Source organism: Bombina bombina, chromosome 4 (genome assembly GCF_027579735.1).
Source record: "Bombina bombina isolate aBomBom1 chromosome 4, aBomBom1.pri, whole genome shotgun sequence".
NCBI classification, from domain to species: Eukaryota; Metazoa; Chordata; class Amphibia; order Anura; family Bombinatoridae; genus Bombina; species Bombina bombina.
The window spans coordinates 108610404-108635222 of record NC_069502.1 but is presented as its reverse complement, the minus strand read 5'-3'; the positions used below and the strand labels follow the sequence as shown (position 1 = coordinate 108635222).

The 24819-nt window shown below is 39.0% G+C and overlaps 1 protein-coding gene across 1 annotated transcript in view; it reads right to left on the bottom strand.

Moving 5' to 3' along the window:
- The window catches only part of LOC128656941 (uncharacterized), a 239146-nt gene that overhangs the window by 6029 nt on the left and 208298 nt on the right, over window positions 1-24819 (bottom strand). The window contains 4 exon segments of the mRNA XM_053711133.1: window positions 4129-4313; window positions 10894-11032; window positions 11120-11296; window positions 12567-12727. Coding sequence (XP_053567108.1) covers window positions 4129-4313; window positions 10894-11032; window positions 11120-11296; window positions 12567-12727 — 662 coding nt within the window.

The following is a 24819-nucleotide window of genomic DNA, read 5'->3' as shown; positions in this document are numbered from 1 at the left end:
TTTTTTAGTTAGGGTTTTATTTGGGGGGTTGGTTGTGTGGGTGGTGGGTTTTACTGTTGGGGGGGTTGTTTGTATTTTTTTATACAAGTAAAAGAGCTGATTTCTTTGGGGCAATTCCCCGCAAAAGGCCCCTTTAAGGGCTATTGGTAGTTTAGTTTAGGCTAGGGATTTTTTAATTTTGGGTTTACTTTTTTTATTTTGATAGGGCCATTAGATTAGGTTTAATTAGTTTAAAGATCTTGTAATTTGTTTTTTATTTTCTGTAATTTAGCGTTTGTTTTTTTATGTAATTTAGGTAATTGTATTTAATATAGTTAATTCTATTTAATTTAGGTAATTTATTTAATTGTAGTGTAGTGTTAGGTGTTATTGTAACTTAGATTAAGTTTTATTTTACAGGTAAATTTGTATTTATTTTAGCTAGGTAGTTAGTAAATAGTTAATAACTATTTAGTAACTATTCTACCTAGTTAAAATAAATACAAACTTGCCTGTAAAATAAAAATAAACCCTAAGCTAGATACAGCTAGACTCAGCTGTAAACTGCCCTTTGCAAGAAACAGCCTAATTTGAAATATATTTCAGCCCCAAACTCCAAGAAAATACAAGGATATTTCACTCAGCTGTAAACTGCCCTTTGCAAGAAACAGGTATCCTTCTGGAAGACAGTTTCCTTCCCACCCTGCCCCTCACCCCACCCACCCCAAGCTCATTTGCTCATTTATAGATAGCCTCCCACACAACTTTCATTCTCCTGAAATGACAGGTGCAATCAATGATCAGCACATCCTTACATTTACCTAACCCTATAGAATACATACCCTCTCTCCCTACAAGTAGCTATATATCACACATCAATTTTTTTTTTTCTATTAGTGTTTTTTGTTTTCATCTGCACACCTCATACCACTAACATGAATCCAAATATGACCATACTGTTATTCGTGATAACCCTTTTCTCACTCCAATTTTGTTCACATCACTACCGCCATAAGCACGCACCTCAAACTGCAAAACAAATTATCATACACCATGGCCTGCTCTGTTGCCATAACTTATCTGCCGAGTGCTGGTGGAGAGTTATAAAAAAGAGTCCCCCTACCCCCACCTCACAAAATTATAAAGTATCCCGTTCACTTTATAGCCAATCAAAAATGATGTCCAAATTTCTCTTCCTTATGCTACTTGCTCTTGCAAATGATGTAGAGTCTAACCCTGGTCCCCCAGCGAATGCCATTCCTAGCCTTCCAGCTAAAAAAGGCCTCTCTTTTGTGCACTGTAATATCCGCAGCTTACTACCAAAAACCGATGCACTGCAAGCTTGGTGTTCACATTACAAGCCCAAAATCATTGTGATCTCTGAATCATGGCTAACCGCAAAAATACCTGACTCTGCCATTACTATACATGGGTATTCTTGCCATAGAAATGACAGAGCAAAAAGAGGAGGTGGCATTGTAATTTATGTTGACAATTCCATAAAGTTTACCCCCTTACAAAAATCTAGCTCTCCTGCCACCTTTGATTTCCTTTCTGGCACAATTGAGATCCCGTGCAGTAAATCAATCATTGTTGCAGGAATCTACCGTCCACCTAGCTCCCCTGTGCATTCCATTTCTGACATAGGCTATCTCCTTAGTGAAACCATAGCTCAAAACCCAAAAAGTAAAATTTTGGTCTTTGGAGATTTTAATATTGATTTGCTGAATCCTAAAAACAATAGTTCTTGCTCATCATTTAAGACTTTGCAGCTAACGCAATTAATCTCCTCCCCAACTCGCATAAACATTAAAAGCCATAACCACACCCTGCTCGATTGGATTCTTTCCACTTCCCCTGACCGAATCTAGGAGGCAGGTGTTCTCCCTAACAGTTTCAGTGACCACTGCTTAGTATACTGCATGCACAAAATTAAGGCTACTTAATCCCCTCCCAAGGTTAAAATCACAAGGTCCTTCAAAAAATTTAAGCTTCAATCATTTTTAAAATCCAGACGCACCCTCCATCTTTCCAGCCTTGTGTTTAAGAGCTTTTCTAAGATGCTCCCACCCTACCTGAGCAGTATGCTCTCCCCGGCTGTTCCCACCTCCCATAACCTCCGATCCAGTACCAGCACATTATTTAGTTTGCCTCCATACAAAAATAAAGCAGCTCGATCCTCCTTTTCCTACAGAGCACCTCAATTATGGAACGACCTCCAGCACACTTTAAAATATTCCCCAAGACTAAAATCTTTTAAGAGATCCCTCTCTGCATATCTCAAAACAGAATGCACCTGTCATGGTTGATTATATATTTCCTACCTATTCTATGTTAAATTTTGCAAATATTATGTATAAATATTGTTTTTGTATTTTATTGTACCCTATTGTATCAATGCAATGTTTTATGGACCCAGGACATACTTGAAAACGAGAGAAATCTCAATGTATCCTTCCTGGTAAAATATTTTATAAATAAATAATACAATTTAACTATTAGTTATATTGTAGCTAGCTTAGGGTTTATTTTATAGGTAAGTATTTAGGTTTAAATAGGAATAATTTAGGTAATAATAGTAGGTTTTATTTAGATTTATTTTAATTATATTTAGGTTAGGGGGGTTAGGGTTAGTTAGGGGTTAATAACTTTAGTATAGTGGCGGCAATGTTGGGGACGGCAGATTAGGGGTTAATACATGTAGGTAGGTGGCGGCGATGTTAGGGACGGCAGATTAGGGGTTAATAATACAGTGGCGTCACTAGGGTTGGTGTCACCCGGTGCGGTAAGTCATGGTGTCACCCCCCCAGAAAGCAGACACACACAAAAACACAGGCAAACACACATACAAACACTCAGACACACTTAAAAACATACTCAGATGCACACACAATCACTCAGAAACACACTCAGACACACACACAAAAACACTGAGACACACAAAAACTCAGACACACACATACAAAATATGTAAACTGCACTGCATTAATTATGAAGCTCATGTCTAGAGCTGCTCCCTGGCTCAGCAGAACATTAAATGAAAGATAAACAGAGCACTCTAAAATAAATCACTGAAGAAAAGGTTTAGGCGCGCAAACTATGAAAATTCTGCTCTCTGACTCTGTTCCAAGTCTGTCAGTGCACAGCCCTGGGCCGCATGTCACTGAGCAGTGAGCACAGATAGGCAGGCAGGTTTAGGCTAGCAGCGCCACTTTGCAAGCCCCACGGCACACCCACAACATTCATAGTGAAATTGGGCAGGGGAGGAGCAAAGTACAAACAAGCAAAAGCAGCCAGGAAAACTATTTGTTGAAATTGCAGCACTGGCTCAAGGGGCAAAAAAATTGTGTGTCTTCAACTTCCCCAGTCCCACTAATGTTCACAAATGCCATCCTCTAATAAAATAATCTATGCATCTCAACATTGTATTTCTTTGAATTTCAATAAAACCCCCCTAGTGACGCCACTGTAATAATATTTAACTAATGTTTGTGAGGCAGGAGTGCAGCGTTTTAGGGGTTAATATGTTTATTCTAGTGGTGGCGATGTCCGGAGCAGCAGATTAGGGGTTAACATTTTATTATAGTGTTTGCAATGCGGGAGGGCCTCAGTTTAGGGATTAATAGGTAGTTTATGGGTGTTAGTGTACTTTTTAGCACTTTAGTTATGAGTTTTATGTTACAGCTTTGTAGCGTAAAACTCATAACTACTGACTTTAAAATGCGTTACGAATCTTGCAGGATAGGGTGTACCGCTCACTTTTTGGCCTTCCAGGACAAGCTCATAATACCGGCGCTATGGAAGTTCCATTGAAAATAGACTATACGCAAATTGTGTAAGTTGATTTGTGGTAAGGCCAAAAAAGTGTGCGGGACAGCTGTACCTACAAAACTCGTAATAGCAGCGGGCGTAAAAAAGCAGCCTTAGGACCTGTTAACGCTGCTTTTTCTCCTTACCACAAAACTCATAATCTAGCCGATATTGTTTTTACGCAGAAATTATAATGGCTTGAATGGGGTCCAGAAGTACAGAATGTGTATTATGCAATTACAGTTGTTTCTTCATTACTAAATTGATAGACAGACGGACAGACAGACAGATGATAGATAGGGTAAAATGAGAGTTATAAAAATTACATTATTCACAAACCTTTGGAAGAAAATAGCCCTTAAATGAGATATCTTGTGTAGTTGCATGTGGAAGGTTAATCGGTAATATATTAGCAAATCTTTGAATTTCATGAATAACAGCATCTGTATAGGGCATTTGTTTCCGGTGCTCTGTCTGAGGCTGGGCTGATCCAATCACTCTGTCAATTTCATTTTGTACATTTTCTTTAATAGAAAAAGCAAAAAAAAAAAAAATAAGGCTAAATTTACATGCACCTAGATACTATTGCAGATGTAAACATACCAGGTAATATAAACAAACCCCTGCATGAAAGCTGACACCTATGTAAAATTCTTAAACCAATGAATCAACACATACAATGTTGTTACTTAGCTAAGTCTCATTTTTATTTTACCACCTTATTCTGTTTAAGAACCTGCAGGTAAACTATTAAATCTGGAGGGGTGTCCGGAATACGGTTGAACTACTGGTTCGTGCAACAGAGAAATTAGAATGGTTTGCTTCCTAGAGGGCCCGGAGTGCCGTAGCAGCGGCGGATCCAGCCGCAAAATACAGAACGAGGCACACAGAGAAGCAGGCACTACAAGTTGGTATTGATATAAAAAAATACAATTTATTGAAAAATCCTTAAAACATAGCCCCCAGATGGGGGTAGAGACAAGTACAAGACAAACAAATCAAGTCTTACGCATTTCACGCCCCCTGGTGGCGCTTATTCATAGACTGATGTGGTCCAGCCTGAGAAACCCATTTATACCTGAGCTACAAATGGATTAACCCTTGCTAGACCGAAAAAGTTAAAAACTTTTATAAGTAGTGACAATTAAAAAAGCAAACATGTTGCTAAAAGAATGTAGTGTGTGTGTGTTGTCCTTAGTCTATTAACACATAATAAAAGCTTAATACTAAAGCTAAACTCTAGATAGAGAAAAAAAGGGGGGCTAAATGATTTAATAATTTAATAAATGCATGAGTCATAATATATAAGACCATTGAAATTGATTACCAAATCACTTAGTGCCCTTTTAGTAAGGTGGATAAGGAAAAAAACTATTAACTTGTCATTAACCCAGAGGAATAAGAGTTATGGTATAAATTATTTAATCATCTTCTGCCCAGACCGCAACAACTCCCTTAAAGAATTTGTAAACTCTGAGATGGTATTGTAAAAAGAAAAGGTAAAGTCAAAATTAAACTTTCATGATTCAGATAGAGCAATTTTAAACAACTTCCCAATTTACTTCTGTTATCAAATTTGATCTTAGTGGGCAATATTACAAGTTGCGCGGTATGAGTTTTCCATGCGCGATATGGTCTTTTCGCAATCAATTTCGGTTGCGCAGATATTGCAAGTCTTGAAAAATCACGATTGCACGGGCATTTGCCTTTTATGCAAAAATCCTTTCCGCGCTCGAAGAGCTGTAGTTAACAGTTTTCCGCAACATAAAAGTTTCATGAAACACTTCAAAAATATATTACAAAGTACAGTTACACTCATATTAACACTGTCTAATAAAAATTACTTTAAAAATATATTGCACACAAAAGTTATAAGGGCTAAAGGATAGGAGATCTCGGGTGTTAGGGAAAAAAAAGCAGACGCAGAGATTTTACATTGGACATACATACATATACATAGAGAAACGGGCATTTAACTATGGAGGGAATGAAACGCTTTCACATTACAATCTTAAAGTGATTGTAAATCCTAGTGTTTGTGAAACGCTAGGATTCACCATTGGAACAAATAAAGGGGACTTTCAGTCATGAAATATAAAATACTTCAGGCGGAAAGTTCCTTTATTTGTTTGAAGCGTTCGCCGCACTGAGCTGCTCAGGCCGCCCATGGCAGAACACTGTTTGCTGCGAGGTGGCGTTTCCACCTCTTAGCAAACAGCCGTGTGGGCCAGCGACAAGCCGAATAACCCGCACGGCTATTGGCTAAGAGGTGGAAACATCATATCTCATCAAAACAGCGTTCTGCCATGGGCATCCTGAGCAGCTCAGTGCAGCGAACGCTTCTGATAAAAGTAGCTTTCAACATTAAGTATTTTATACTGACTGAAAGTCCCCTTTATTTGTTCCAATTGTAAATCCTAGCGTTTCACAAACACTAGGATTTACAATCACTTTCAGTACATTAAACTAACTCAGATTATTTTTCAAAGAGATATTAGCATATAGATCTTGAGATCTCTCTCTCTCTCTCTCTCTCTCTCTCTCTCTCTCTCTCTATATATATATATATATATATATATATATATATACAGAGTAAATAAGAAAGGCACTCTCCGTATAATTTGTAATATAACTTTACTTGGGTGAACGTTTTCGGGGTTGCCCCCGTCCTCAGACCGTCCTCAGACAAGGTCTGAGGACGGGGGCAACCCCGAAAACGTTCACCCAAGTAAAGTTATATTACTAATTATACGGAGAGTGCCTTTCTTATTTACTCTGTATATCAATGGTTTAAGTGCACCCCGGAGGCTGAGGTAAAGCAGTGAGTGTGGGATTCCTTTGGAAGTTTATATATATATATATATATATATATATATTCATATCTTGCTATAAATAGATATATCTGTCCAAAAATCACATATATAGAGAAATATTTATTTATAAATAAATAGAACATATTCCATTAACAAAACAATTTTGCAATATGAAATAATCGCATTTTCATGTACACTATTCGAGGAGCATACATCATGGACTTTGCGCAACAGATTAGGGTTTTGTTTTCTATTTTTCTTCTCCATTGACTTACGTGGGTTAACGCACGTGCAAAATAAGTTATACCGGGGGCGTATCCGGGCAGAGATGGCGCTCGGTCGCATCTTCAGAGGCTCCTGCTCAAATTCATTAAATTTACTGATTGTCTTCAAATATATGAGCTTATGCCTCAACTAATCTGATGGGATTAACAAACTTGCATCTGGGCTGCAACTAGAAGTCATCAGGATAACCTGCATTAAACTATCGAGTCCTGAATCGGACCGCCGGGGCCTCGGGAGGTGAACTACTCGAGAACTCCGGCACCCCCCGGTAACCCGGGTACTTCAGTTACACTATAGACTGCTCTCTCTACCAATGCCTGTCAAAATGGAAGAGCTACATACAGTGCTAAGAACTCTACTGCAGGTCTTGGAGACCAAAATTGATGGTAGCTTTAACGATCTCATCTTAGTATGTAAATCAGTAAGTGATCGGGACAACTCCTTGCCAATGGTGTATTCGTCTGGACCGGACACCATCACTACCTCTTTACTGCCAAATAGCAAAAGCCTAACGCAGACTGAGATGCAGGCCGAAAAGCCGGAAGGAGCCTACACGGGTCAGCAATGCGGAGGAGCCGTGAACAACCAGCAGACCCTGCTATGTATGTCAGCACTTCCTAAGCTGAACGGGTCCTTTGCAGACGGAGGGGGAGATGTGGCCGACCTACTTGCAGACCGCATGGGAAATGCCCTGAAATCGCCAGGATCCAGCTCTGGGGTATTCCTTACTGTGTGGATTGGAGGAGCCAGTTTCAGGAAGCCTCAAATTAAAAAAGGGGACAGTTTATTGCTCTTTTTATATTTTATCTCACTACCAGATCAGATATGAGGTTGGGAGGGGGAGATACACGTTTACAATCAGAACTACATACGCCCTTTCACTTAGCCACCTTTAGCTTTGTTGTGATGGATGTAAGAGTCCCATGAATCACATATAAATGGCTCATAAACGCAAGTATGCAGTGTTATTTTACTATAATCACATATTTAGCCCACAGACAAGTTTTAAATTAAAAATCTGAGCTGATTAGGAGATTGAGAGGTATGATTTACATAACCTGGAGCGTTAGTATTATTCTTCAGGAGTTGGCGGTTCAGAACCATTTTGTTTGTGACACGTGAAACACACAAGATACACGCAACGTGCCAACATAAACAGGTATAGCAAGAGTTTAAATGGGGATCTCTAGCCCATCTCATTTATGCCCTGACATGTAGCATTTAAATGCCAGCCAACTCCAAAGCTAATGTAGGCATTCATTTCCTCTCAATGCCACATAGTGGGAAACCGCTTCATATTCACGATCAGAATGTTTTCTTCTTGGCTTATTTGTGTGAGATGGTTTAGATAAAAATACCATAATACATGTTCCTTGTACATACAGGGAGTGCAGAATTATTAGGCAAGTTGTATTTTTGAGGATTAATTTTATTATTGAACAACAACCATGTTCTCAATGAACCCAAAAAACTCATTAATATCAAAGCTGAATAGTTTTGGAAGTAGTTTTTAGTTTGTTTTTAGTTATAGCTATTTTAGGGGGATATCTGTGTGTGCAGGTGACTATTACTGTGCATAATTATTAGGCAACTTAACAAAAAACAAATATATACCCATTTCAATTATTTATTTTTACCAGTGAAACCAATATAACATCTCAACATTCACAAATATACATTTCTGACATTCAAAAACAAAACAAAAACAAATCAGTGACCAATTTAGCCACCTTTCTTTGCAAGGACACTCAAAGCCTGCCATCCATGGATTCTGTCAGTGTTTTGATCTGTTCATCATCAACATTACGTGCAGCAGCAACCACAGCCTCCCAGACACTGTTCAGAGAGGTGTACTGTTTTCCCTCCTTGTAAATCTCACATTTGATGATGGACCACAGGTTCTCAATGGGGTTCAGATCAGGTGAACAAGGAGGCCATGTCATTAGATTTTCTTCTTTTATACCCTTTCTTGCCAGCCACGCTGTGGAGTACTTGGACGCGTGTGATGGAGCATTGTCCTGCATGAAAATCATGTTTTTCTCGAAGGATGCAGACTTCTTCCTGTACCACTGCTTGAAGAAGGTGTCTTCCAGAAACTGGCAGTAGGACTGGGAGTTGAGCTTGACTCCATCCTCAACCCGAAAAGGCCCCACAAGCTCATCTTTGATGATACCAGCCCAAACCAGTACTCCACCTCCACCTTGCTGGCGTCTGAGTCGGACTGGAGCTCTCTGCCCTTTACCAATCCAGCCACGGGCCCATCCATCTGGCCCATCAAGACTCACTCTCATTTCATCAGTCCATAAAACCTTAGAAAAATCAGTCTTGAGATATTTCTTGGCCCAGTCTTGACGTTTCAGCTTGTGTGTCTTGTTCAGTGGTGGTCGTCTTTCAGCCTTTCTTACCTTGGCCATGTCTCTGAGTATTGCACACCTTGTGCTTTTGGGCACTCCAGTGATGTTGCAGCTCTGAAATATGGCCAAACTGGTGGCAAGTGGCATCTTGGCAGCTGCACGCTTGACTTTTCTCAGTTCATGGGCAGTTATTTTGCGCCTTGGTTTTTCCACACGCTTCTTGCGACCCTGTTGACTATTTTGAATGAAACGCTTGATTGTTCGATGATCACGCTTCAGAAGCTTTGCAATTTTAAGAGTGCTGCATCCCTCTGCAAGATATCTCACTATTTTTGACTTTTCTGAGCCTGTCAAGTCCTTCTTTTGACCCATTTTGCCAAAGGAAAGGAAGTTGCCTAATAATTATGCACACCTGATATAGGGTGTTGATGTCATTAGACCACACCCCTTCTCATTACAGAGATGCACATCACCTAATATGCTTAATTGGTAGTAGGCTTTCGAGCCTATACAGCTTGGAGTAAGACAACATGCATAAAGAGGATGATGTGGTCAAAATACTCATTTGCCTAATAATTCTGCACTCCCTGTATTGCTATTATTGAAACATAGGTTAGCTTGTCCTTTTTGATCCTTATATGTTTTAGGGCTCTTTAGTTTGCTATATACTCCAATATTATTTAATCTCCACTTGGCTATGGATTGGGGTATTATTTGACCTCTAAGTCTTTTTATATATTTTTATATTTTTGTGGCTCTTCCTCCACTAATATATACTACAATTCAGTCTATAGTGTATTACCTCAAGCGGTGCTTACCCGCTGATAGATTCTACTTATATTTTATTTCTGTTATTACTGCTTTGCCTTACCATATTAGCAATCCAGTTATTTAAATTTCTACTTAGTATTATCTACTTCACAGTTTATTATTAATCATTGGGCCCAAAAGAGGCTGCAAATGTGACTGTCACACCTTTACCATTGCCATAGTCACGCACATAACATACTATTATTATTATAAAATAGAGATTTCAGAAGCCTTTATTGTGTCTTTCATCCTTTTTTATATTATTTGAAAATGTTATCTCATTGAACTTTGGTCAATATTGTTATTTGGCAACCAATGTATGTTTACTTTTTTTCAAACAGAAAATAAGTTATACCTGCGCAACCCCAAATGCGAAAAAAAGCCATGACGCGCACAGTGTTTTCGCAATTGCGAGAAACAGATTTGCCGCGCGACTTGTTATATTGCCCAGTATCTTTTATTGAAGAGTAAAATTAGGTAGGCTCACAAGAGCTCAGGACTGTGCACGTGTCTTTAGTACTCTATGGCAGGCAGCATGTTTTGCAACATTATTTATTGCTTTATTATTCAATGTTGCAAAACTCTGCTACCATAGAATACTAAAGACACGTGCACAGTCCTGAGCTCTTATGAGCCAACCTAGTTTTACTCTTCAATAAAAGATATCAAGAGAACAAAGCAAATTTGATAACAGAAGTGAATTGGAAAGTTGTTTCAATTGCATGCTCTATCTGAATCATGAAAGTATAATTTTGACTTTACTGTCTCTTTATATGGTTTACTATGTATTTTCTATGGATGTAGTTTCAGAAAAATAAATCTATTTAAAAACAAATTCTTACTTTGTATGTCTGGGTATTTCATCATTAGCAGAAGGCCCCACCTAAGAGTTGTAGAAGTTGTCTCCATTCCAGCAGCAAACAAATTAGTCACAACACTTGTTAGGTTCTCGTTATGGAAATATAATCCAGCAGGTTTTTCCTGAAACATGAAATTTATATTTTGTAAAATGGCTGCTTTGTGGTAATAAAATGTATGGGAACATAATTCATAGAAATATTACAGTACCTCTTGTTGCTTGACAAGAAAAACATCAATAAGATTTCTTTGGTCGTTTATGTCCAGTTGATCTTTTTGCTTTGTAAACACTTCTCGTACAAATGTATTCATCTCAGTTACATTTCTATGAACTGTTTTATGACTTCCAGGAAACCAACGCATCAACGATGGGTATGTGTTGTATAACTTCCAATGGACAAAAAAATTACCATAAATGTTTATGAATCAGAAGTACAGCTAGAAGTCTAAATATTAAAACTGCATATATTAAAGGGACATTTCAATCAAAATTCAACTTTAGAGATTCATATAGAGCATGTACTTTTAGACAATTTACTACTATTATCACATTTTTTTATTTCTCTTGGTTTCATTTGTTGAAAAGCAAACCTAGGTAGGCTCAGAAACAGCAATGCACTACTGTGCCCTAGCTGCTGATTGGTGGCTGCATATATAGGTATCTTGTCATTGGATTACCCAATGTTTTCAGCTAGTTACCAAAAGCAAATTTGATAATGTGTAAGTTGAAATGTTAGGGTGTATTTTATATAATTGCAATAAAGGTGTGTTTTTAGGTTCCAAGAGTGTCTATCTGTTAGCTTCCCATATGGGGATATTGACGAGTTCTGGAAGTCTAGATAGGTTGGTGTAAAATTACTGACACCGGTAGGTTGGCATTGAAAAGGTGTATGCCAGTCTTTAAAGGACTATATATATATATATATATATATATATATATATATATATATATATATATATATACCATCAAAACAAGCAGCACTCCAAAGGTCTTATATCCATATGTCACCTTTATTAAGTTAATAAAGGTGACAAATGGATATAAGACCTTTGGAGTGCTGCTTGTTTTGATGGTATTATTATTGTGGCTCTAAGCACCCAAGGCTCATACATATAGGATCTGGAGTGCACTTTGCTGGACATTTCTATATATATATATATATATATATAAACACCAGTGAAATCTAAACACCAAAAATTGATCAAATCCGATTTTGAATTTAGACCATACAGTATTCTAGTGCTTAATTTGTGCATCCGTTAGACTTCCCTCTTTGCTAGGAGATTATCTGTGACACTTCCCCTGTTTTGTAACTTCAATTCTTCTATAATGGTCCATCTAAAGCTACCCGCTCTTTTCTGATTTGACCTCTTAAAGTGTTGAACCAGTGGAGTAAACAGAGCACCATTTTTGATATTGGACAGATGTTCACGAATACGTGTTGGTGAGTCCCATATACTGAAGTTTACAATCAACGCAAGCAACCAAGTATTTTGCATACTTGTTATATATATCTACTTGTTTGTCTACTTCCCTGGTTCAACACTTTAAGCGTGCAAAAATAACATGACTGCATTACAATATCCCATTCATTCTTTACTCTGTTTTCACAGCAGAATAAAAGTCACCAAAGAAAAATAACAAAAGAACACTCACCATTACCATTGGACTTCCCACAAGCCTTATATTTTCATTTATGATGCTCATTAGTCTCAGGAATAGTGGATCCTTATATTCAAAGCGATGACCAAGTACAATAGATACAATTATGTTTGCAACTGCTGCATTTATGATCATTGTGTTTTCAAATGGCTTTCCTGGATCATGAGAAAGTATGACATGCATTAGAAGACATATTGATTTGTGTAATTAAAATGATTATTTCTAAAAGTTGAGTAATCATAGCAATATGTGTGTTATTAGTTAACATGTATGACTTAAGGGTGTCCAATGCGGTACCTGACTAGAACTACATTTTACTTGCAGTGATGTAAACTTTACTATATCAATCAAAACAAAAAAGGATGATCTCAGTTAGGGACAGATATACATGAACTATTACATTGATCAAACAATCACTATATAAAGAGTAGCAATGTTAGATTTCGTAAGTCTGGCGTATGTAATTCTAATTGTCAGAGGAATTAGAAAAAAACATAATTTATGTAAGAACTTACCTGATAAATTCATTTCTTTCATATTGGCAAGAGTCCATGAGCTAGTGACGTATGGGATATACAATCCTACCAGGAGGGGCAAAGTTTCCCAAACCTCATATTGCCTATAAATACACCCCTCACCCCACCCACAATTCAGTTTAATGAATAGCCAAGTAGAGAGGTGAAAAAGAAAGGAGTAAAAAGCATCAACAAAGAAATTTGGAAATAATTGTGCTTTATTCAAAAAAATCATAACCACATAAAAAGGGTCGGTCTCATGGACTCTTGCCAATATGAAAGAAATGAATTTATCAGGTAAGTTCTTACATAAATTATGTTTTCTTTCATGTAATTGGCAAGAGTCCATGAGCTAGTGACGTATGGGATAGAAATACCCAAGATGTGGAACTCCACACAAGAGTCACTAGAGAGGTAGGGATAAAATAATAACAGCCATTTTCCGCTGAGAAAATTAAATCCACAACCAAAAAAATAAGTTTTTATCATAAATGAAAGAAAAAAACTTAAAACATAAGCAGAGGAATCAAACTGAAACAGCTGCCTGAAGAACTTTTCTACCAAAAACTGCTTCCTAATAAGCAAATACATCAAAACGGTAGAATTTAGTAAATGTATGCAAAGAAGACCAAGTTGCTGCTTTGCAAATCTGATCAACTGAAGCTTCATTCTTAAAAGCCCACGACGTGGAGACTGATCTAATAGAATGAGCTGTAATTCTCTAAGGCGGTACCTGACCCGACTCCAAATAAGCCTGATGAATCAAAAGCTTTAACCAAGATGCCAAGGAAATGGCAGAAGCCTTCTGACCTTTCCTAGAACCAGAAAAGATAACAAATAGACTAAAAGTCTTCCTGAAATCTTTAGTAGCTTCAATATAATATTTCAAAGCTCTTACCGTATCCAAAGAATGCAAGGATTTCTCCAACGAATTCTTAGGATTAGGACACAAAGAAGGGACAACAATTTCTCTATTAATGTTGTTAGAATTCACAACCTTAGGTAAGAATTTAAATGAAGTCCGCAAAACTGCCTTATCCTGATGGAAAACCAGAAAAGGAGATTCACAAGAAAGAGCAGATAATTCAGAAACTCTTCTAGCAGAAGAGATGGCCAAAAGGAACAACACTTTCCAAGAAAGTAGTTTAATGTCCAAAGAATGCATAGGCTCAAAAGGAGGAGCCTGTAAGGCCTTCAAGACCAAATTAAGACTCCAAGGAGGAGAGATTGATTTAATGACAGGCTTGATACAGACCAAAGCCTGTACAAAACAGTGAATATCAGGAAGCTTAGCAATCTTTCTGTGAAATAAAACAGAGAGAGCGGAGATTTGTCCCTTCAAGGAACTTGCAGACAAACCTTTATCCAAACCATCCTGAGGAAACTGTAAAATTCTAGGAATTCTAAAAGAATGCCAGGAGAATTTATGAGAAGAACACCATGAAATATAAGTCTTCCAAACTCGATAATAAATCTTCCTAGAAACAGATTTACGAGTCTGTAACATAGTATTAATCACTGAGTCACAAAACCTCTATGACTAAGCACTAGGCGTTTAATTTCCATACCTTCAAATTAATGATTTGAGATCCTGATGGAAAAATGGACCTTGCGACAGAAGGTCTAGCCTTAATGAAAGTGGCCAAGGTTGGCAGCTGGACATCCGAACAAGATCCACATACCAAAACCTGTGAGGCCATGCTGGAGCTACCAGCAACACAAACAATTGTTCCATGATGATTTTGGAAATCACTTTTGGAAGATATAAGCAGGTTGGTAACACCAAGGAACTGCTAACACATCCACTGCTTCCGCCTGAGGATCCCTGGACCTGGACAGGTACCTGGGAAGTTTCTTGTTTAGATGGGAAGCCATCAGATCTATTTCTGGAAGACCCCACATCTGAACAATCTGAGAAAACACATCTGCATGGAGCAACCACTCCCCCGGATGTAAAGTCTGACGGCTGAAATAATCCGCTTCCCAATTGTCTATACCTGGGATATGAACTGCAGAAATTAGACAGGAGCTGGATTCCGCCCAAGCAAGTATCCAAGATACTTCTTCATGGCTTGGGGTCTGCGAGTCCCACCCTGATGGTTAACATATGCCAAAGTTGTGATATTGTCTGTCTGAAAAAAATGAACGGTTCTCTCTTCAACAGAGGCCAAACCTGAAGAGCCCTAAAAATAGCACGGAGTTCTAAAATATTGATTGGTAACCTCACCTCTTAAAGGTTTCCAAACCCATTGTGCTGTCAGAGATCCCCAGACAGCTCCCCTACCTGAAAGACGTGCATCTGTTGTGATCACAGTCCAGGTTGGACGAACAAAAGAGGCCCCTTGAACTTTATGATTGTGATCTAACCACCAAGTCAGAGAGAGTCGAACATTGGGATTTAAGGATATTAATTGTGATATCTTTGTATAATCCCTGCACCATTTGTTCAGCATACAAAGCTACAGAGGTCTCATATGAAAATGAGCAAAGGGGATCGCATCCGATGCTGCAGTCATGAGACCTAAAACTTCCATGCACATAGCCACTGATGGGAATGACTGAGACTGAAGGTTCTGACAAGCTGAAACCAATTTTAATCGTCTCTTGTCTGTTAGAGACAGAGTCATGGACATTGAATCTATCTGGAAACCTAAAAGGTAACCCTTGTCTGAGGAATCAAAGAACTGTTTGGTAAATTGATCCTCTAACCATGTCTTTGAAGAAACAACACTAGTTGATTCGTGTGAGATTCTGCAGAATGTAATGACTGAGCTAGAACCAAGATATCGTCCAAATAAGGAAATACCGCAATACCCCGTTCTCTGATTACAGAGAGTAGGGCACTGAGAACCTTCAAAAAGATTTGTGGAGCTGTCGTTAGGCCAAACTAGAAAAGAGAATCTCAGAAACTGATAATAGTCTGGATGAATTGGAATATGAAGAAAAGCATCCTGTAAGTCTATTGTGGACATATAATGCCCTTGCTGAACAAAAGGCAGAATAGTCATTATAGTCACCATTTTGAAAGTTGGCACTCTTACATAACGATTCAAAATTTTCAGATCCAGAACTGGCCTGAAAGAATTTTCTTTCTTTAGGACAATGATTAGATTTGAATAAAACCCCAGACCCTGTTCCTGAAACGGAACTGGTATGATTACCCCTGAAAGTTCCAGGTCTGAAACACACTTCAGAAAAGCTTGAGCCTTTACTGGATTTACTGGGATGCGTGAGAGAAAACATCTTCTCACAGGAAGTCTTACTCTGAATCCTATTCGGTACCCTTGAGAGACAATACTTTGAATCCAATGATTTTGGACAGAATCTCCCTAAATGTTTTGGAAGAATCTTAATCTGCCCCCTACCAGCTGAGCTGGAATGAGGGCCACACCTTCATGCAGACTAGGGGGCTGGCTTTGGTTTCTTAAATGGTTTGGATTTACTCCAACTTGAAGAAGGTTTCCAATTGGAACCAGATTCTTTGGGGGAAGGATTAGGTTTCTGTTCCTTATTTTGTCGAAAGGAACGAAAGCGGTTAGAAGCTTTAGATTTACCCTTAGGTCTTTTATCCTGAGGCAAAAAAAACTCCCTACCCCCAGAGACAGTTGAAATAATCATATCCAACTGAGAACCAAATAACTTATTACCTTGGAAAGAAAGAGATAGTAATCTAGACTTAGATACCATGTCAGCATTCCAATATTTAAGCCACAACGCTCTTCTAGCTGAAATAGCTAAAGACATAGATTTAACATCAATTTTGATGATATCAAAAATGGCATCACAAATAAAATGATTAGCATGTTGAAGCAAGCGAACAATACTAGACAAATCAGGATCCGTTTCCTGTTGCGCTAAACTTTCCAACCAAAAACTTGGTGCAGCTGCAACATCAGCCATAGAAATGGCAGGCCTGAGGAGATGACAACATATAAATAAGCTTTCCTTAGATAAGATTCAAGTTTCCTATCTAAAGAGTCTTTTAAAGAAGTACTATCTTCCATAGGAATAGTAGTACGTTTAGCAAGAGTAGAAATAGCCCCATCAACTTTGGGGATCTTTTCCCAAAACTCCAATCTAACTGCTGGCAAAGGATACGATTTTTTAAACCTTGAAGAAGGAATAAAAGAAGTACCAGACCTATTCCATTCCTTAGAAATCATATCAGAAATAGCATCAGGAACTGTAAAAACCTCTGGAGTAACCACAGGAGGTTTATAAACAGAATTTAAACGTTTACTAGTTTTAATATCAAGAGGACTAGTTTCCTCAATATCCAATTTAATCAACACTTCTTTTAACAAGGAACGAATATACTCTATTTTAAATAAATAAGTAGATTTGTCAGTGTCAATATCTGAGGAAGGATCTTCTGAATCAGTTAGATCCTCGTCAGATTAGGATAATTCAGTATGCTGTCGGTCATTAGAAATTTCATCAACTTTATGAGAAGTTTTAAAAGACCTTTTACATTTATTAGAAGGCGGGATGGCAGACAAAGCCTTCTGAATCGCATCAGCAATAAAATCTTTTATAGTCACAGGTATATCTTGTACATTAGATGTTGAAGGAACAACAGGCATAGTACTATTACTGATGGACACATTCTCTGCATGTAAAAGCTTATCATGACAACTATTAAATACCACAACTGGAGATATAGGCCTCTATTTATGAAATGTCTTGCGTACCTGATCCGACAGTGCGGATCAGGTCCGCAAGACATCACTGAATGCGGAGAGCAATACGCTCTCCTCATTTAACATTGCACCAGCAGCTCACAAGAGCTGCTGGTGCAAAGTCGCCCCCTGCAGACTCGCGGGCAATCGGCCGCCAGCAGGGAGCTGTCAATCAACCCGATCGTACTCGATCGGGTTGATTTCCGGCGATGTCTGTCCGCCTGCTCAGAGCAGGTGGACAGGTTATGGAGCAGCGGCCTTTGTGACCGCTGCTTCATAACTGCTGTTTCTGGCAAGTCTGAAGACTCGCCAGAAACACGGGCCGTCAAGCTCCTTTCGGAGCTTGATAGATAGGCCCCATAGGCCTCTATTTATGAAAGGTCTTGCGGACCTGATCTGACAGTGTGGATCAGGTCCGCAAGACCTCGCTGAATGCGGAGAGCAATATGCTCTCCGTATTCAGCATTGCACCAGCAGCTCACAAGAGCTGCTGGTGCAACGCCGCCCCCTGCAGACGCCAGCAGGGAGGTTTCAATCAACCCGATCGTATTCGAATTCCTAGAATTTTACAGTTTCCTCAGGATGGTTTGGATAAAGGTTTGTCTGCAAGTTCCTTGAAGGGACAAATCTCTGCTCTTTCTGTTTTATTTCACAGAAAGATTGCTAAGCTTCCTGATATTCACTGTTTTGTACAGGCTTTGGTCTGTATCAAGCCTGTCATCAAATCAATCTCTCCTCCTTGGAGTCTTAATTTGGTCTTGAAGGCCTTACAGGCTTCTTCTTTTGAGCCTATGCATTCTTTAGACATTAAACTACTTTCTTGGAGAGTGTTGTTCCTTTTGGCCATCTCTTCTGCTAGAAGAGTTTCTGAATTATCTGCTCTTTCTTGTGAATCTCCTTTTCTGGTTTTTCATCAGGATAAGGCAGTTTTACGGACTTCATTTAAATTCTTACCTAAGGTTGTGAATTCTAACAACATTAATAGAGAAATTGTTGTCCCTTCTTTGTGTCCTAATCCTAAGAATTCCAGGAGAATTTATGAGAAGAACACCATGAAATATAAGTCTTCCAAACTCGATAATAAATCTTCCTAGAAACAGATTTACAAGTCTGTAACATAGCATTAATCACTGAGTCAGAAAAACCTCTATGACTAAGCACTAGGCGTTCAATTTCCATACCTTCAAATTTAATGATTTGAGATCCTGATGGAAAAATGGACCTTGCGACAGAAGGTCTAGCCTTAATGAAAGTGGCCAAGGTTGGCAGCTGGACATCCGAACAAGATCCTCATACCAAAACCTTTGAGGCCATGCTGGAGCTACCAGCAACACAAACGATTGTTCCATGATGATTTTGGAAATCACTTTTGGCAGATATAAGCAGGTTGGTAACACCAAGGAACTGCTAACGCATCCACTGCTTCAGCCTGAGGATCCCTGGACCTGGACAGGTACCTGGGAAGTTTTTTGTTTAGATGGGAAGCCATCAGATCTATTTCTGGAAGACCCCACATCTGAACAATCTGAGAAAACACATTTGCATGGAGCGACCACTCCCCCGGACAGTGGCGGCTCGTGTGTTATTCAAATGGGGGTTCACGAATCAGTTATGTAAAATAGTTTTATATATATATATATATATATATATATATATATATAATGATAAGGAAAAAAGTGTGCTGACTCACAGTAGATGAATGCTGGATAACACAGTTTATTGGCAGTCCAAAATAGTAACAGGTTACTAAGGTACACAGTCAAGATCGCCTGACACGTTTCGCGCATGCGTGGATGCGCTTCATCGGAGGCTTATCATTACGTTTACCAGAGGTTGGGTATACCGCTTTGTATTGCTGCACGTCACTGCCCCAACCAGGATCCAAGGTTTCCACTCCACCTCCCTGTGACCTGTCACACACACACAGCGCCTAGCTACATCAGGGGTGACACACCAGGAAGTACGCTCCTACGAGGCCGGATTACTCTACACGCCAAGAAGGAGATGCACACTGCACCCCCCCAGTAGGGTTTCATCGCCAGCCCGAGAGGTAGTACAGCAGCGTGCCCAGGCACCCCACTGAGAGAGAGACAGACCAGTGGAGGGTAAGAGTCGACGCCTATGCTACTACTGTGACTTTGTGACTTACTGACACCCCTAACACCTAGGCTGAAGTGGATTGTACCATATATAATATACCGGAACTGTATGAGAGTGGACCTGGAGCCTGTTGTTGTGGACTTTATGAACTTCTTTTGACTGCTTGTTCCCATATACACAGATATTGGGACTATACTCCCCATTTTCAAGGTTCCTTATATATACCATTTTGAAGAAAACAAAGGGGACTTTCTCACTGAACACATTTTCTTTGTGAACCATATATATATATATATATATATATATATATACATACTGTCTGTACATATATATATATATAATATATAAATATATATATATATATAATGTATACATATATATACACATACATTTATTATATATACACACACAATGTATATTATATATATATATATATATATATATATACAGGTATAATTATATATATATATATATATATATATATATATATATAAATAAATAAATGTGCTGTATACACACATATATATAGCTGACTGTGCCACACAAAAAATATTTAGATTTCTGTGCCTTTTTAATGAGTGGAACAAATAACCTGGTGTGTTATATATCAACACAAATGCTGTTAACAGGCCACCATGCACCATCAACCTCAAAATAACACCAAAGAACACAAAGATCAAGTTTAAACTGCATGACTATTTGCTATTTTGATATTATGAATTACTAACTGAGGACAAAGGGTGGGGGGGGGGGGTTGGAAAGTGGACCTAAATAATGCATGGGGAATTATTTATTATCATAAAGAATATGAGGTAATTCACTCAACTCAAGTTTCTAGGGATACTAATACTTAATAATTTAATCAGACAGCAGCAGTTTTTTGTTAATTTTTTTTAGATTAATTGAAAAAAAAAATAAGACCGGAAACTCCTGAGAATAGCTAGGCGTTAGAGATGTGTAGTGTGGTGGAACAGGTGACCACCGAGTACGCAGATGATATGAGATGAGCCTGGCATTTGGACAAACAAACACAGTGACAGCTGGCAGGTTAGACAGACAGACTGAAAAACTTAAGCAAACTAAGGCCTAGATTTGGAGTTCGGCGGTAAAAGGGCTGTTAACGCTCCGCGGGCTTTTTTCTGGCCGCACCATAAATTTAACTCTGGTATCGAGAGTTCAAACAAATGCTGCGTTAGGCTCCAAAAAAGGAGCGTAGAGCATTTTTTCCGCAAATGCAACTCTCGATACCAGAGTTGCTTACGGACGCGGCCGGCCTCAAAAACGTGCTCGTGCACGATTCTCCCATAGGAAACAATGGGGCTGTTTGAGCTGGAAAAAAACCTAACACCTGCAAAAAAGCAGCGTTCAGCTCCTAAAGCAGCCCCATTGTTTCCTATGGGGAAACACTTCCTACGTCTGCACCTAACACTCTAACATGTACCCCGAGTCTAAACACCCCTAACCTTACACTTATTAACCCCTAATCTGCCGCCCCCGCTATCGCTGACCCCTGCATATTATTAGTAACCCCTAATCTGCCGCTCCGTAAACCGCCGCCACCTACGTTATCCCTATGTACCCCTAATCTGCTGCCCTAACATCGCCGACCCCTATATTATATTTATTAACCCCTAATCTGCCCCCCTCAACGTCGCCGACACCTGCCTACACTTATTAACCCCTAATCTGCCGAGCGGACCTGAGCGCTACTATAATAAAGTTATTAACCCCTAACCCGCCTCACTAACCCTATCATAAATAGTATTAACCCCTAATCTGCCCTCCCTAACATCGCCGACACCTAACTTCAATTATTAACCCCTAATCTGCCGACCGGAGCTCACCGCTATTCTAATAAATGTATTAACCCCTAAAGCTAAGTCTAACCCTAACACTAACACCCCCCTAAGTTAAATATAATTTTTATCTAACGAAATAAATTAACTCTTATTAAATAAATGATTCCTATTTAAAGCTAAATACTTACCTGTAAAATAAATCCTAATATAGCTACAATATAAATTATAATTATATTATAGCTATTTTAGGATTAATATTTATTTTACAGGCAACTTTGTAATTATTTTAACCAGGTACAATAGCTATTAAATAGTTAAGAACTATTTAATAGTTACCTAGTTAAAATAATAACAAATTTACCTGTAAAATAAATCCTAACCTAAGATATAATTAAACCTAACACTAGACTATCAATAAAATAATTAAATAAACTACCTACAATTACCTACAATTAACCTAACACTACACTATCAATAAATTAATTAAACACAATTCCTACAAATAAATACAATTAAATAAACTAGCTAAAGTACAAAAAATAAAAAAGAACTAATACCATCCGGAGCGAAGCGGCAGGATCCTGAAGACCTCCAGCGCGGAACATCCATCCGGACCGACGACTGAACGACGAATGACTGTTCCTTTAAGGGACGTCATCCAAGATGGCGTCCCTCGAATTCCGATTGGCTGATAGGATTCTATCAGCCAATCGGAATTAAGGTAGGAATTTTCTGATTGGCTGATGGAATCAGCCAATCAGAATCTAGTTCAATCCGATTGGCCGATCCAATCAGCCAATCAGATTGAGCTCGCATTCTATTGGCTGATCTTGGATGACGTCCCTTAAAGGAACAGTCATTCGTCGTTCAGTCGTCGGTCCGGATGGATGTTCCGCGCTGGAGGTCTTCAGGATCCTGCCGCTTCGCTCCGGATGGAAGACCATAGAAGATGCCGCCTGGATGATGACTTCAATCGGATGGAAGATCCTCTTCTGCCCCGCTTGGATGAAGACTTTGACCGGATCATGGACCTCTTCAGCCCCCGCTTGGGCTTGGATCAGGACATCGGAGGAGCTCTTCAGGACGGATCGGTGAACCTGGTATGGTGAAGACAAGGTAGGAAGATCTTCAGGGGCTTAGTGTTAGGTTTATTTAAGGGGGGTTTGGGTTAGATTAGGGGTATGTGGGTGGTGGGTTGTAATGTTGGGGGGGGGGGTATTGTATTTATTCTTTTACAGGCAAAAGAGCTGAAATTCTTGGGGCATGCCCCGCAAAGGGCCCTGTTCAAGGCTGGTAAGGTAAAAGAGCTTGTAACTTTTTTAATTTAGAATAGGGTAGGGAATTTTTTATTTTGGGGGGCTTTGTTATTTTATTAGGGGGCTTAGAGTAGGTGTAATTAGTTTAAAATTGTTGTAATATTTTTATTATGTTTGTAAATATTTTTTTATTTTCTGTAACTTAGTTCTTTTTTATTTTTTGTACTTTAGCTAGTTTATTTAATTGTATTTATTTGTAGGAATTGTGTTTAATTAATTTATTGATAGTGTAGTGTTAGGTTAATTGTAGGTAATTGTAGGTAGTTTATTTAATTATTTTATTGATAGTCTAGTGTTAGGTTTAATTATATCTTAGGTTAGGATTTATTTTACAGGTAAATTTGTTATTATTTTAACTAGGTAACTATTAAATAGTTCTTAACTATTTAATAGCTATTGTACCTGGTTAAAATAATTACAAAGTTGCCTGTAAAATAAATATTAATCCTAAAATAGCTATAATATAATTATAATTTATATTGTAGCTATATTAGGATTTATTTTACAGGTAAGTATTTAGCTTTAAATAGGAATCATTTATTTAATAAGAGTTAATTTATTTCGTTAGATAAAAATTATATTTAACTTAGGGGGGTGTTAGTGTTAGGGTTAGACTTAGCTTTAGGGGTTAATACATTTATTAGAATAGCGGTGAGCTCCGGTCGGCAGATTAGGGGTTAATAATTGAAGTTAGGTGTCGGCGATGTTAGGGAGGGCAGATTAGGGGTTAATACTATTTATGATAGGGTTAGTGAGGCGGGTTAGGGGTTAATAACTTTATTATAGTAGCGCTCAGGTCCGCTCGGCAGATTAGGGGTTAATAAGTGTAGGCAGGTGTCGGCGACGTTGAGGGGGGCAGATTAGGGGTTAATAAATATAATATAGGGGTCGGCGATGTTAGGGGCAGCAGATTAGGGGTACATAGGGATAACGTAGGTGGCGGCGATTTGCGGTCGGAAGATTAGGGGTTAATTATTTTAAGTAGCTGGCGGCGACGTTGTGGGGGGCAAGTTAGGGGTTAAGAAATATAATATAGGGGTCGGCGGGGTTAGGGGCAGCAGATTAGGGGTACATAAGTATAACGTAGGTGGCGGTCGGCAGATTAGGGGTTAAAAATTTAAATCGAGTGGCGGCGATGTGGGGGGACCTCGGTTTAGGGGTACATAGGTAGTTTATGGGTGTTAGTGTACTTTAGGGTACAGTAGTTAAGAGCTTTATGAACCGGCGTTAGCCAGAAAGCTCTTAACTCCTGCTATTTTCAGGCGGCTGGAATTTTGTCGTTAGAGCTCTAACGCTCACTTCAGAAACGACTCTAAATACCAGCGTTAGAAAGATCCCATTGAAAAGATAGGCTACGCAAATGGCGTAGGGGGATCTGCGGTATGGAAAAGTCGCGGCTGAAAAGTGAGCGTTAGACCCTTTAATCACTGACTCCAAATACCGGCGGTAGCCTAAAACCAGCGTTAGGAGCCTCTAACGCTGGTTTTGACGGCTACCGCCGAACTCCAAATCTAGGCCTAAGAGAGGCATGATCTGCTACAGCCATGCTGAGTAGTGTCTGACATTCTTTCAGCTAGTCTCTCTGCCTATTGCCTAAGCCGTAAGCCCGCCCCCTGGGCCCTGCTTAAGCTTTATAAAAAAAGTACTACTATGATTATCTACGATAATCTACTGGACTGTCCGAGTACGGCTACCAATGTCAGTTGTCACACACTAAGTCTGACTGTGCTGCTCACTCACGACTCACTCACTGCTTACTCACGGTCACGACTCTTCTTGTCACTCAGTGCTCGCCTCACTCTAGCCGGCAGTCCGTCCCGGCTCCTCGCTCAGCTCAG